Source organism: Papaver somniferum, unplaced genomic scaffold, assembly GCF_003573695.1.
Source record: "Papaver somniferum cultivar HN1 unplaced genomic scaffold, ASM357369v1 unplaced-scaffold_123, whole genome shotgun sequence".
Lineage (NCBI taxonomy): Eukaryota > Viridiplantae > Streptophyta > Magnoliopsida > Ranunculales > Papaveraceae > Papaver > Papaver somniferum.
Genome location: NW_020621381.1, coordinates 7,947,802 through 7,963,150, shown reverse-complemented (window position 1 = coordinate 7,963,150; position 15,349 = coordinate 7,947,802). Strand labels below are relative to the sequence as shown.

Genomic DNA, 15,349 nt, shown 5'->3' with positions numbered 1-15,349 from the left:
CACAACACCAGCCCCTGCCACTCCCGGGTTTCCTCTTGAGGCACCATCAGTACACAACAGCAATTCATTGTTATTAGGAGGCGTCCAATAACACTCCTTTGGATCTGAAATCTTCACTTTCCTATGCTTAACACGAAAGAAATCCAATATTCTCAAATCTGCTACCGTATTGAACATAAAACTCTTCATTCTAACTGAGTATTCATGCATCAAATTGAACACTCGTTTTTGGATAAAGGACCAGCAAGGAACTTTCTTCTCATATACCTTCTTATTTCTAGTGAACCAAAGTTCAAATCGCACAACCAAATTTGCTACCAGCCACAAATCTCTAACAATGCCACTTTGAAGCCTAGCTCCATTGTAAGACGTGATCAAATCATAATAAGGTTTTATATTGAAAATACCTGCTATCTAGTTCCAAGCTTTTTGCGCAAAACTACAGCTCCAGAGGACGTGCTGAAGTGTCTCCTCTTCAATTTGACAAACGCTGCACCTAGAAGCCAATTGAATCTTAAACCTGCTGCGAACTTTATCAAGAGTTGCACACGCTCCCCGAACAAACTTCCAATTCTGAGCCGCCAAAGAAGGATGCACAACTTTCCTCCACAATAGCGAAGCTTCTTTCATAGTAGGGAACTTCTTTCTAATCAATTCTCTAGCTGACTTAACTGAAAACACACCCTTCATATCAGGCATCCAAATCCTTTTGTCCCTCCCACTACAAAGTGTTGGAAAATTCTCCATAACCACACCAGCACTTACAAGATCTTGCAAGTGAGCTCCTTGCAACAGCCAATTACCATGTGAAATAATATCACAAACCCGACCTAATCTGTCCAAGTCTGAACGATTAAGAACACTTGCCAAAGTCTCACTTCCATACCACACATCATAGAAAAGAGACGTATTCCTACCATCTCCAATGATGCATTTTGTATTATTCACAACTTCCTTATGAACCCAACGAATTCCAGGAAGAATAGAAGATTTTACACCAGCCATCTTGAGACGCCCATCCCTGCAAGTGAATTTAGACTCCAAAAACCGAGCCCACTTCTTAGAAGAAGATTTAATATACCACCAAAGCTTCATAAGCAAAGCCTTGTTCATAGTTTTTAAACTAGTGATTCCAAGACCACCCTCCTCCACAGGACTGCACAGTTTATCAAAACCAACCACAAAAGCTCTTGAAAGATTTGAATCACCCGACCAAAGGAAATTACAGATCACACGCTCACTTTGCTGAATGAATTTCACCGGCCACTTATACACAGAAATATTATGAATGGGATAACTCGAAAGAACATTTTTAACTAGAACAACTCTGTCTTGAAAAGAAAGCATCTTACCTTTCAGAACCGAAAGTTGCTCTTTAAGCTTATCCACCACATTGCTAATATGATGATATCTCACCGCACCAGGCATAACTTTCACCCCCAAATAACGATCAGGAAAACGCGTAACTTCCATCCCTACAAAAGCAGCAATGGTATGACGTCTACTCAAAGAGCCACCACCAAAGTAAATTTTGCTCTTCTCTCTACAAACACGCTGACCTGAAGCTTGCTGATAAGAATCTAGCAACTTCACCAAACTTCTCAAGCTCTTCATATTTCCCTTGCAAAAAATCATAATATCATCAGCAAAGAATAAATGAGTTGGAGCAATACCATTACGCCTAACCAGGTGAGACATATCGTTGTTTTGAAATAGTTTTGTGATGTTTCTACTAAGAACATCCTCAATCAAAACAAAAATAAGAGGCGAAAGAGGATCCCCCTGACGCAACCCTCTATTAATTCTGAAAAAACCTTCCGGGCTACCATTGAGAAGAATAGATATGCGCGCTGACTCCAGAATTTTCTGAATCCACAAACACCAATCCTCAGAAAAACCATATCTTTTAAACACCTCCATAATGAAAGACCAATTAACAGTATCAAAAGCTTGAGAAATATCAAGCTTCAGGCCCAAATTACCATCCTTCCTTTTGATGTGCAGCTCATTCACCATCTCAGAACCCAAACTAATATTCTCATGAATATTCCTACCTTTCATAAAATCCACATGCTCCTCTGACACTAACTTATCCAACACCCGACCAAGTCTAGTAGCCAGAATTTTAGTGAAAATCTTGAAGAAGAAATTGCTTAGACCGATAGGTCTATATTTCCTCAAGCTATCCGCACCTCTAACCTTAGCAATCAAAATAATTAGGCTATTTTAGGAGCTTAGACCGATAGGTCTATATTTCCTTCATACTAATTCCTCGTAATAGTTTTCAGAGCTTTTTGGAGTTTTTCAGAGCTCTTTAGCTATTTTAGGGTTTTTTAGAGTTTTCAGGGTTTTTAGAGTTTTCAAGGCTTTTTAGAGAACATTTAAAGTTGATCTTCACTATTGTACGGATTTGTTATTATCATTCTTTAACGAATCTCCTAGCTTGTAGATCCCAGTGCTACGGAGTATTATTAAATTTAAGCTTTTTAAAGCTTATTGGAGTCTTCCTGAGCTTTTTAGAGTTTCTCAGAGCTCTTTCAGGGCTCTTTAGTGTTATTAGGGTTTTTAGGAAATATCCAAAGATAATTTTCATTATTGTAAGGAATTTTGTTAGTATCATTCATTATAAAGAATTAAGTTACTTTCAGTTGGCTTTAACGAATCCCCTGGCTAGTAGATACTAGTGCCTAGAAATATAACTAACTTAAAGCTTTTTCAGAGCTTTTTAGAGTTTTTCAGAGCTCTTTAGATTTTTCAGAGCTCTTTAGATATTTTAGGGATTTTTAGAGTTTTCAGGGTTTTATAGAGTTTTCAACGCTTTTTAGAGAACATTCAAAATTGATTTTCACTATTGCAAGGATTTTTTATTACCATTCTTTATCGAATATCCTAGCTTTTAGATCCCAGTGCTACGGAGTATTATTATATTTAAGCTTTTGAAAGCTTATTGGAGTCTTCCTGAGCTTTTTAGAGTTTCTCAGAGCTCTTTCAGGGCTCTTTAGTGTTTTTAGGGTTTTTAGGAAACATCCAAAGATAATCTTCTTATTGTAGGGAATTTTGTTAGTATCATTCATTTTAAAGAATTAAGTTACTTTTAGGATGCTTTAACGAATCCCCTGGCTAGTAGATACTAGTGCTACAAAATATAACTAACTTAAAGCTTTTTCAGAGCTTTTTAGAGTTTTTCAGAGCTCTTTAGAATTTTCAGAGCTCTTTAGATATTTTAGGGCTTTTTAGAGTTTTTAGGGTTTTTTAGAGTTTTCAACGCTTTTTAGAGAACATTCAAAGTTGATTTTCACTATTGCAGGGATTTGTTATTATCATTCTTTATCGAATCTCCTAGCTTGTAGATCCCAGTACTACGAAGTATTATTAAATTTAAGCTTTTCAAAGCTTATTGGAGTCTTCCTGAGCTTTTTAGAGTTTCTCAGAGCTCTTTCAGGGCTCTTTAGTGTTTTTAGGTTTTTAGGAAACATCCAAAGATAATCTTCATTATTGTAGGGAATTTTGTTAGTATCATTCATTATAAAGAATTAAGTTACTTTTAGTTGGCTTTAACGAATCCCCTGGCTAGTAGATACTAGTGCTACGGATATAACTAACTTAAAGCTTTTTCAGAGCTTTTTAGAGTTTTTTAGAGCTCTTTAGATTTTTCAGAAGTCTTTAGATATTTTAGGGCTTTTTAGAGTTTTCAGGGTTTTTTTAGAGTTTTCAACGCTTTTTAGATAACATTCAAAGTTGATCTTCACTATTGCAGGGATTTGTTATTATCATTCTTTATCGAATCTCCTAGCTTGTAGATCCCAGTGCTACAGAGTATTATTAAATTTAAGCTTTTCAAAGATTATTGGAGTCTTCCTGAGTTTTCAAAGTTTCTCAGAGCTCTTTCAGGGCTCTTTAGTGTTTTTAGGTTTTTAGGGTTTTTTTTTGCTAGGTCAAAATGGTTTATTAAAGCAAAAAAAACGTAATTACAAGAATTACAAAATGGGAGGTTCTAGACCTCCCCACCCCCATAAACCAAAGGGGAAAAAAACTCTAAAAACTCATAAAATAAGCTCTTAAACATTAAAAAATTAGCATAAAGAAGAGAAATAGGAAATTAAAAACATTTTCGTCTTCCAACTCTAAAATTCTTCTTCTTGGGAAAGAGATCATCAATTATTTGAGTTAAATCATAGGGCTCCTTGTATTCATCTTCATAATCATCATAGCCATAATCCTCTTCATTTTCCTCTGAAGCATAATTTCCACCTGGAACAAGCTTAATAGGAGATTGAGCTTTCTTCTTAGTTGACATTCTATCCATTTTCTCATTTTTTTCCTTGAAATAATCTTGTCTAAAGGCTGGATCTCTAATGAATTTAGCACGCACTTCATCAATCTGAATAGCACTTGCTTCCTCTAATTCCTCCCTAGACAAAATATTACCATATCAAAAACATTCTTGAATATCCTTGTTATGCTCACGGCTTGGACTGCCCTCATTATACTTTGAATTCATAGCCATGATCTTGGCAGCTTGCTTGGCCACTTTTCTCGCTTGCTTCCTGGCTAGAATATCTGCATCAACTTCACCCCAATCTTTCGAACCCATACTATTGTCCGAGTCACTAGAATCATCTTGTTCCTCCTCCACCAAAACCTCACTAGAATCATTAGGTTTTTAGGAAACATCCAAAGATAATCTTCATTGTTGTAGGGAATTTTGTTAGTATCATTCATTATAAAGAATTAAGTTACTTTTAGTTGGCTTTAACGAATCCCCTGGCTAGTAGATACTAGTGTACGAATATAACTAACTTAAAGCTTTTTCATAGCTTTTTAGAGTTTTTCAGAGCTCTTTAGATTTTTCAGAGCTCTTTAGATATTTTAGGGCTTTTTAGAGTTTTCAGGGTTTTTTAGAGTTTTCAACGCTTTTTAGAGAACATTAAAAGTTGATTTTCACTATTGCAGGGATTTGTTACTATCATTCTTTATCGAATCTCCTAGCTTGTAGATCCCAGTGCTACGGATTATTATTAAATTTAAGCTTTTAAAAGATTATGGAGTCTTCCTGAGCTTTTTAGAGTTTCTTAGAGCTCTTTCAGGACTCTTTAATGTTTTTAGGGTTTTTAGGAAACATCCAAAGATAATCTTCATTATTGTAGGGAATTTTGTTAGTATCATTTGTTATAAAGAATTAAGTTACTTTTAGTTGGCTTTAACGAATCCCCTGGCTAGTAGATACTAGTGCTACAAAATATAACTAACTTAAAGCTTTTTCAGAGCTTTTTAGAGTTTTTCAGAGCTCTTTCGATTTTTCACGGCTCTTAAGATATTTTAGGGCTTTTTAGAGTTTTCAGGGTTTTTTAGAGTTTTCAACGCTTTTTAGAGAACATTAAAAGTTGATTTTCACTATTGCAGGGATTTGTTATTATCATTCTTTATCGAATCTCCTAGCTTGTAGATCCCAGTGCTACGGATTATTATTAAATTTAAGCTTTTAAAAGATTATGGAGTCTTCCTGAGCTTTTTAGAGTTTCTTAGAGCTCTTTCAGGGATCTTTAATGTTTTTAGGGTTTTTAGGAAACATCCAAAGATAATCTTCATTATTGTAGGGAATTTTGTTAGTATCATTCATTATAAAGAATTAAGTTACTTTTACTTGGCTTTAACGAATCCCCTGGCTAGTAGATACTAGTGCCACAAAATATAACTAACTTAAAGCTTTTTCAGAGCTTTTAGAGTTTTTCAGAGCTCTTTAGATTTTTCATAGCTCTTTAGATATTTTAGGGCTTTTTAGAGTTTTCCGGGTTTTTTAAATTTTCAATGCTTTTTAGAGAACATTCAAAGTTGATCTTCACTATTGCAGGGATTTGTTATTATCATTCTTTATCGAATCTCCTAGCTTGTAGATCCCAGTGCTATGAAGTATTATTAAATTTAAGCTTTTCAAAGCTTATTGGAGTTTTCCTGAGCGTTTTAGAGTTTCTCGGAGCTCTTTCAGGGCTCTTTAGTGTTTTTAGGTTTTTAGGAAACATCCAAAGATAATCTTCATTATTGTAGGGAATTTTGTTAGTATCATTCATTATAAAGAATTAAGTTACTTTTAGTTGGCTTTAACGAATCCCCTGGCTAATAGATACTAGTGCTACGGATATAACTAACTTCAAGCTTTTTCAGAGCTTTTTAGAGTTTTTCAGAGCTCTTTCGATTTTTCAGAAGTCTTTAAATATTTTAGGGATTTTTAGAGTTTTCAGGGTTTTTCTAGAGTTTTCAACGCTTTTTAGAGAACGTTGAAAGTTGATCTTCACTATTGCAGGGATTTATTATTATCATTCTTTATCGAATCTCCTAGCTTGTAGATCCCAGTGCTACAGAGTATTATTAAATTTAAGCTTTTCAAAGCTTATTGGAGTCTTCCTGAGTTTTCAGAGTTTCTCAGAGCTCTTTCAAGGCTCTTTAGTGTTTTTAGGTTTTTAGGAAACATCCAAAGATAATCTTCATTATTGCAGGGAATTTTGTTAGTATCATTCATTATAAAGAATTAAGTTACTTTTAGTTGGCTTTAACGAATCCCCTGGCTAGTAGATACTAGTGCTACAAAATATAACTAACATAAAGCTTTTTCAGAGCTTTTTAGATTTTTTCAGAGCTCTTTCGATTTTTCAGAGCTCTGTAGATATTTTAGGTCATTTTAGAGTTTTCAGGGTTTTTTAGAGTTTCAATGCTTTTTAGAGAACATTCAAAGTTGATTTTCACTATTGCAGGGATTTGTTATTATCATTCTTTATTGAATCTCCTAGCTTGTAGATCCTAGTGCTACGGATTATTATTAAATTTAAGCTTTGATAGACACATTTTTGTGTCTGAATTGTCCTCAATGTCTCTATTGCTAGCGCTTGATTTTGTACTTATTATGGTGTTTTTATGTTTGTGTAGGTGTTTTTGGAGAAATACACTTGTGTGGAAAAAGTTGCTCAAAAAATGCTATTTGGACCCTTGGAGGACATTTGCTATACGGACCCCAGATTTGGCTAAGGGGCACCCAAGGTTATGCGTAGCCCATTTTTGTCCACAACACCCATCTTCTTCAAATTCAAATTTCGAAATTTGGCGGAAAATGGAGCAGTGAACTGCAGAATTTTCGATCGGATTTTGGACATGTTACACAGAAAGTCAATGGTTGGGATTTGCTGGGATGACGTGACTAGCATTAACAGGCTGGATATGGGTGATTTCGTCAAATGAAATTGACCGGATTCTCAGTTAGAAGGAACAGGGCATATGCACGTACATGAGTTATTCTCGAGATTTTCAGAGTTATTTTTGGGAATTCTGCGTGTGGCTGGAGGGACTTGAAGTTGTTTTGATTGTTTACTGAGTGTGTTGGAGTATTTCAAAACCATGCAGACGCGTGATGGAGCTAAAAAAGGAAGATTATTCTCATAACAGACCGTGAAGATAAACATAATTATTACGGGATTATTTGCATTCACTCAGGAATATCCCGGTGCTGTTGGGTATAAAAAAGTGAATGGAGTTGAGGCGAGGAGGGATCAGGGAGTGATTAGGGGAAGAGTTTTAAACACCCGATTTTCATCATTTTCTCTCCATTTTATCTTTGTAAACAATTTTTGAAGCAATGAACAAATATTTTGAGCGTGTTTATACAATGATGAGCTAAACCCAATCCTTGGGGCTATGGAGGAAGCCGTTGTTTTGGTAAAAGTGATATATTTCTATCAATTAATTACAACAACTCTATTATGATTTTTGCATTGAACTAAAAATTGTTTATATGATTTTGATTAGTTAGGTGTATTTTCTCTTGATAGAATATGCTTGCTTCAGGGTTTTAATATTCTATGCTTGGATGAACATCTATTATTTTGGAAATCTACATGTCTAGGGAATACTATTAGAATCAATTTGAATGTTGAGTTGCATAATTATTGTTTTATTAAATCACTAATATCAACCAATGGTGGAATCCTATCTCTATTCTCTCCATAATTTTCACAACATCTTTTTAAATTAGTTCGCTATTTTTATTTATTAAAAAAAGAATCTTAAAATCCGCTTTCACAAGTCTTGAACGAATCATGCTACTACAACAACTTTGAATCACATCAAATTTTTGGCGCCGCCAACGCGGACTTGTCTTTAGGCTAGATTTTTTTTTTTGATTTTTTTTTATTTAGGTTTTTATTTTTATTTGTTCTTCTTTACGTTTTTGGGTTTTTGTCTTTTTCTTACATCTTTTAATAAAACTTTTCAATTTTTTGGCTCTGAGGCGATTTTTCCTTAGGGTTTAGGGTTTTCAAACTTTTCAATTTTTTTGGTTCTCCTCAATCATCTACGGGTGATTTGAGATGGGAGATGCTTCTCATGCGTCTCATGTTAGGTCTCGTACTTATGCTGATCAGGTGAAGGGGAAGCAACAGCTTCCAACAACATCTATTGATATCAGTTCTTTACCATTGCCAACGATAAAAGAAGGCAAACCAGCGATTGTTTTACCTGAATCTTTCTATTTGGAAGGTTGTGATATTTGGAAATTCAGTCTTATTGGACGTTTAGATTTCAAAGGAATTACTTTCCAAGAGGTGAAGGATGATTTGGAACATCAATGGCAGCTAGGTCAAGGTGCGGTTCAGCTAATTCCTATGAGTAAAGGTTTCTTCACCATCAAGTTACAATCCCAAACAGCAAAAGACAAGCTTTTGAATGCTGAAGCTTGGTTTTTTAGGCATCAAAAGCTAACCCTAATTGAATGGTTTCCTGGTTTTGATACTGAAAAACAAAGATCATCTCATGCTTCCGTGTGGGTTTCTTTTCCAGGGCTTCCATTAGAATTCTGGACAGAAAAAACGCTATTGTCCTTGGCTAAATCATTAAGAACTCCAATTGTGGTTGATAGACGTACTCTTGCTCATGAATATGGCCACTTTGCATCAGTTTTGGTGGATATTAATTTTGCTGAAGCATCTACTGATGCTATTCATATTACGGTTGGGGGTTTAGATTTTTGGCAATCTGTTGAGATTCAAAAAGTTCCAAAATATTGTTCCAAGTGCAAGTTGATTGGGCATACTGATCAAGAATGTAGAAAGCAGCACAAGGAAAATACTGAGCGACAACTTGTGGTAAGCAAACAAGTTAGCGTTGATGATTCTCAACCTGGCGTGAGCAATATTCCTAAACCTGCTGGTGGGGAATGGCAAGTGGCTAGGCGTAAGAATAAGGGTAAGAAAAAAGCTCACAACGTCAATGTAGATGTTCGTGATGTTGTTGATAATATTGCTGGTGAAGAAGCTGATGTGGAGTTTGCTGCTAAGCCGGTGAAGGCTCAGCAGTTGGAGGTTGTTATGGCACAAGCCAATGCTGATTTTGAATCTGTCTATGTTGAATTGGCGAGAAGTAAACAAGCGCAGGCTTCAAAATCAGTTTTAGTTAAGAATGGAAAAGTGGGTGAAACTAATCCATCAACTATAACAAGTTTGGTTGGAACTAGGATTCCCAAACCTGTTAGGATTGTGACCGCAACTCCTACTCCTCTTTGTGATTAGCTTACGGCTGGGGAGTTTCTTTTGAATAAAAACAGATATAATGCTATTGAAACAATTCAAGATGTGGAGGAGAGTTCAGCTGATGCAAAGTTTAGGGCTGATCAAGAAGCTAGGCGTGTTCGCATGCAATCCATGCATAAGGTAGTGAATACTACTGAGGGTAGGAATGCTTCTGATTCCGAGTCTCTTCAGGACTCCAATTTGAGAATTTGTGCTGAAAAAGGAAGTTTACCAAGAATTAATTCTGGTGCAACTTCTCAGATTGATACTAACTCCTCCAAATCTGGTTTTTAATGCGTGTTCTATATTGGAACATAAATGGCATTGCACGTGATGCTGCTAAAATAAGTTGCGTGAGTTATTTCATGATTTCAAGCCGGATATTTTATGTATTGCAGAGCCAAAGGTACATTGTACTTTAAATTTCTTGCAAACTTTATATGTGGATGGCTATAAGAAAGAAGTTATTCATAATTCTGTTGGTTCGTCTAAAGGAAACATATGGATTTTTTGGTCCAGCTGCATAGCTACGCCTGTAGTTATGAATTCTAGTAGGCAAGCTATTACTATTGAAGTAGAGGGGGTTTTGATTTCCTTTGTTCATGCTAGCTGTTTACGTGTCACGAGAAGAAGTTTATGGCAGCAACTTTCTTCAGTTGATAATAATACTCCATGGTTGGTTATGGGTGATTTTAATTGTGTTCTTCGCAATGAGGAGAAGAGAGGAGGTAGACAACCACGTACTTCAGTCATCAATGATTTTAGTGATTGGATGGAGGATAATGATCTTTTTGAAGCTGATTTTTTGGGTTCTAAGTTCACTTGGGCTAATGGCCAATCTGGTGTTCGTAGAATCTTTGTAAGCTAGATAGAGCTTTGATCAATGAGGCGTGGCTTATTAAGTTTGAGAATTGGAGGTGTAAAGCTCTTCCTCGTGAAGTTTCTGACCATTCCACTCTTATTGGCTTTCCTTTTGTTAATACTAGACCGAAACGAGCTCCTTTTAGAGTTCAGAAGATGTGGTTTCTCATTCAGACTTCATGCGCATGGTGAGTGAGAGTTGGAACGCCCCTATTACTGGTACGCCTGCTTTTATTTTTCCTTCCAAACTTAAAAGGTTAAAGGTTATCATGAAAGAGTGGAATTTACGTGTCTTTGGCAATGTGTATGCTAAGCTCAAGCAAGCGCAGTTGACTATGGAAGTGGCGCTTACAATTTCAGATGAGGATCCAGAAGATGTAACTAAGCTGAATTATGCCAAGAGGCTTCAGTTACTCTTCAGGAAATTCGTGCACAACAAGCTACTATGTTGAAGCAAAAGTCAAGAAATAAATGGCTTCAGGAAGGTGCTAGTAATACTTCTTTTTTTCATGCCAATATTAGGACTAGAAGGAGTAGTAACATGATTTCGGAGTTGGTGGATGATAATGGGGTTGTTATAACTGATTGTGACCAAATTAAAGACCACACCGTGGCCTATTTTGAGGATAAATTTAATGGTGCTGAGTTGCCTATTGATGATGCTTTGTTTCAATATGATCATAACATTATTTCGTGGAAGATAGTCAGAGAATGGATGAGATTCCTACTATTGAAGAGATTAAGAATGCTGTTTTTGATCTTGGCGCTGATAGTGCCCCTGGGCCGGATGGTTTCTCTGGTTGTTTCTATAGGCATTGCTGGGATGTGATTCAGCAAGACCTTTTCAATGCTGTCACGTATTGCTGGCGTCGACAGATGATTCCTCAAGGTACTAATTCTAGTCTTATTATTTTACTTGCCAAGTTTAGAGGGGCCAATTCTCTTCGAAACTTCAGGCCTATTGGTCTTAGTAATTTTTTCTTTAAGATTTTTACTAAGATTTTAGCTACAAGACTGGGGAGTGTTCTTGATAATTTGGTTTCAGAAGAGCAAGTTGCATTTATGAAGGGGAGAAATATCCATGAGAACATTAGTGTGGCGTCGGAGATGATCAATGATTTAAAAACTAAGCAGGAGGGATGGTAATTTGGGGTTGAAGCTAGATATTACTCAAGCTTTTGACACGGTTAGCTGGTCCTTTGTCTTAGAGGTTTTTCGAAAATATGGTTTCTCTCATAGATGGTGTTCTTGGATCTGGTCAATCCTTAATTCAGCAAGGATTTCTATTCTTCTTAATGGAAGTCCTGAGGGTTTCTTCACAATCAATAGAGGTCTGAGGCAAGGTGATCCCTTATCTCCCCTTATTTTTGTTCTTATTGAAGATGTTCTGAGTAGAAATCTCACGTTGTTTGTGGAAAAGAAGATGACGCCAATGCTCTCAAAGAAAGGTATTTCTCCCACTCATCTTTTCTTTGCTGATGACATTATGATTTTTTGTAAAGGCAATATGAAGAGTTTGTAATCTTCTATCTTTGCTTGGTAAATATCAAAGTGCCTCTGGGCAATCTGTTTGTCGTCAAAAGAGTAAGGTTTATTATGGTGGTGGTTCTTGAGTCGCTGTGGAACTATCACTAATTTGCTTGGTATGGAAGTTTCCAATTTTCCGGACAGTATTTGGGAGTTCAGATCATGCCTGGGGTTGTTCGATATCGTCACATAAGCAATGTGATTGAGAAAATAAAGAATCAACTTTCGGTTTGGAAGGGAAGATTACTTTCTTTTCAAGATAGAGTTGTTCTTATTAATTCAGTGATAGCTAGCTATGCCATTCACAACATGGCGGTGTACAAGTGGCCTAGAAAGTTTGTTCAGCAGGCGGAAAGAGCCATTCGTAATTTTCTTTGGTCTGGTGATGCTGATGTTACTAGGAAATTTGTTGTTGGGTATCCTAAAGTTTGTTGTCCTCTGAAGGAAGGTGGTCTTGGTATAACCAGCATGGTTGTTATTAATAAAGCTCTTCTCATGAAGCTGTGGTGGAGTATTCGTTCTTCAGACAAGAAATGGGCTCGTTTTTTGTGGGCAAAGTTTACTACTAGAAATGGTGGTATCAAACTTTATGGTGTGAATCTTCAATTCTGCCGGGCATTAAATTGATTCATTCTATTGTGGACAAGCATTCTAAGGTTCTTATTGGTGATGGGAGGGCTACATCTCTTTATTTTGATGTTTGGTATGGGAATGAGAGCATTGCTGATTTGCTTAATGAAACTGACCTTGACAGAAATGTTAAGGTTAGTGATATTATTGATAATAATACTTGGCAGTTGCAGGGTGTCATCTCCAGAATTTGATGCGTGCTGGGGTAGTCTTGGAGGATTTGCCTTTGTTACAAGGAGGGAAGGATTGTAGAATTTGGATGCCAGAGATGAATGGACGTTTTTCTGTTTCTTCAGCTAAGAATCTCATTAGAAGGGAGTATTCAACTTCAGCGGTGTATGGTCTTTTGTGGAGGAAGGAAATTCATCCTAAACTTGCTGCCCAGAATTGGAAGATTTGTAGAGAGGTTTGTGCTACTCAAGAAGATTAGGAGTAGATTCAAAATTGAATTAGCCAACAAATGTTACTTATGCAATGCTGATGAGGAATCGTTGGAGCACATTATTTGGAGTTGTCCGTTTGCTATGCAAATCTGGCAGTGGTGTTCAGGTTTGTTTCATTTAAGACCTTATTATGATGTTGTGACCTCATATAAATCAGCAAAAGGTAGGAGTCGTATTATTAAGGATTTATGGCTTCTTGCTAACTTGGTGATTCGCTCGGAGTTGTGGCAGACTAGGAATTTAGCTTGTTTTCAAAATTTGGCAGCTAACATTCACTTCTTCAAGAAGAGAGTTTTCTTTTTGGTTCATGAATATTCTGTTAGGGTGAAGAGTTCCATGCGTAATACTTCAGCAGATTTGGAATTTTGAACCACTTCCGTGTGGCTCATAGGCAGGTTCATCAGGTCGATCCAATTGAAGTTTTTGGCATCCTCCTAATAGGGATGAGATTTTATTATGTTGTGATGGTGCGGCAAAAGGAAACCCAGGTGTTGCAGGGGCTGGTGTTGTGGTGCGTGATGCGGATTGTAACTTTGTTGGGGCTATGAGCATTGGGCTGGGAATTACAAATAATTTCTTGGCAAACTTTATGGTGTTATTGTTGGTTTAGAATGGGCTTTGAAGTGGAATATGAGAAAGGTTCTTGTGCGTTCAGATTCAATGGGAGCTATTGCTGCCTTGACGGGTACAAATCTTCCTTGGTTTGTTAAACACAGGTGGAGAAGAATTAATAACAGTTATGATTCTATTCGTTTTGTTCATACTTTTCGTGAGGCAAATTTTGCAGCTGATTGTATGGCAAAAGGGGATGTTATCTTAGAAATGGTGAAGGGTTAAGCTTTGATGACAGGCCGGATTTTCTTAGGCATTTAGAATTTCCTTATGTTTCTTATTTCAGATTTAAATAGTTTGTAAGTTTTTGGGGCCTTAGGACCTCTTTTCTTGTGAACTCTTTGTACATATTGGCTATTCATTAATACAATCTGGATTTAGCAAGAAAAAATCTTTTTCTTACAGATTTTGGAATTTGGAGCGAAAGAAAATTTTGCCAAAGCTTTTGGCGAATACTTAAAGACTGGAGTAAAAGGCAAGGCGAAAGGGGCAAAAGAAGAAGATTTTTTTTTTATAAAAAAAGAGAGAAAAAAAGAAGAGAGACATTTTTATTTTTATAGATTTTTATATTTTTTTAGACTTTCTTTTTCTTTTGCACTTTTTTTTTTGGACTTTGGACTTTAAATTTTGGGACATTATTTTTAAACCCTACGGAAGGGTAGTTTATATATAAACTGTTTGCAGAGAAGGACGGTGATTACGATATCACCTCGGCCCCTCGGGTTCGTACATGACATAGGAGTCGTGGCCCGAGTCGACTACAAAGGTTCATCCCCCGTCTGGTACGGGAGGTAAGTTTGTCGAAACACTCGCGAATTCCCTGTCAGCGAGTTACTGTCTTCCTTCGTATGTATATATGTTGAGGACTTGAAAACGGCTGCTTTAATTTTCTAGTAAAGGGCAAGGACTGGCCATACAAGATAAGGGTTCGGATTTCATCACCGTTCTCTTCTTGCCCGCCTTAGGAAAATGACACCAAACGCGAACCTAAGCCTAAAATTTTGACTAGAACGAGACCGATAGGGTAACGAGCTTAACAGGAAAGTCATTCGAAAAATATTGGTTACTCTTTTAAGCATACTTCGAAGTTCTTGACGGTTTCTGTAAGTTGAGTGCTTGACTGCGCCGCCTTGTAATACCGGTGAGGCCTTGGGTATCAAAGCTCCACCGAGCTTCCCTCGCCTCTATTCAACTTACTTTGACTCGGATTGATTCCAAAGGGGTTTGCTTAAATTGTAACGAATTCCCGTTCGAAGGATTAGAAGCTGGTCTAGAAACAATCTAAGTGGAGCCATCATGCTTTTTGTTTGCTAGAAATCCGTAGGTTTGCTGTGGTGGAGTAAGCCTTGTTTGTGTTTGCATAGAACATCCCTTCCGTTTTAGGACTTTTCTTTTTGATTTTGTTTTTCTAGTGTATGCCCGAAGTTTTTAAACGTGCTTGGAAAAGAAACACTCTAGGTCGTTTGATTAGTGACAAACCTAGTAGTTCTTCTTGTGAAGGCGGGGAGCTCGAAGACTCTTCTTTTGAGAGCCCCGTTTTTGGAAACTTCATTTTTGAGTATCTGTCTCTTCGTGAGGAAAGTACCCCTAGTACTCCTTCTCCTTTGGTGTGCCAGAAATGGCAACCTTGAAAGCTTTGCTAAACCCAACTAGGACCTCCCGTCCATCTTGTATCAAGTTAGCTGAAACCGAGGCAAATTATGAACTGAAACCCGGGACTTTACA

General features: G+C 36.8%; 1 protein-coding gene across 1 annotated transcript; it reads left to right on the top strand.

Annotated features, from left to right (window-relative positions):
- The first annotated feature begins 8,354 nt into the window (after positions 1–8,354).
- Positions 8,355–9,845, top strand: LOC113331066. The gene is made up of 2 exons (XM_026577852.1): positions 8,355–9,449; positions 9,552–9,845. The coding sequence occupies exons 1-2, from the start codon at positions 8,355–8,357 to the stop codon at positions 9,843–9,845; spliced, it is 1,389 nt and encodes a 462-aa protein (XP_026433637.1).
- Positions 9,846–15,349: the final 5,504 nt, after the last annotated feature.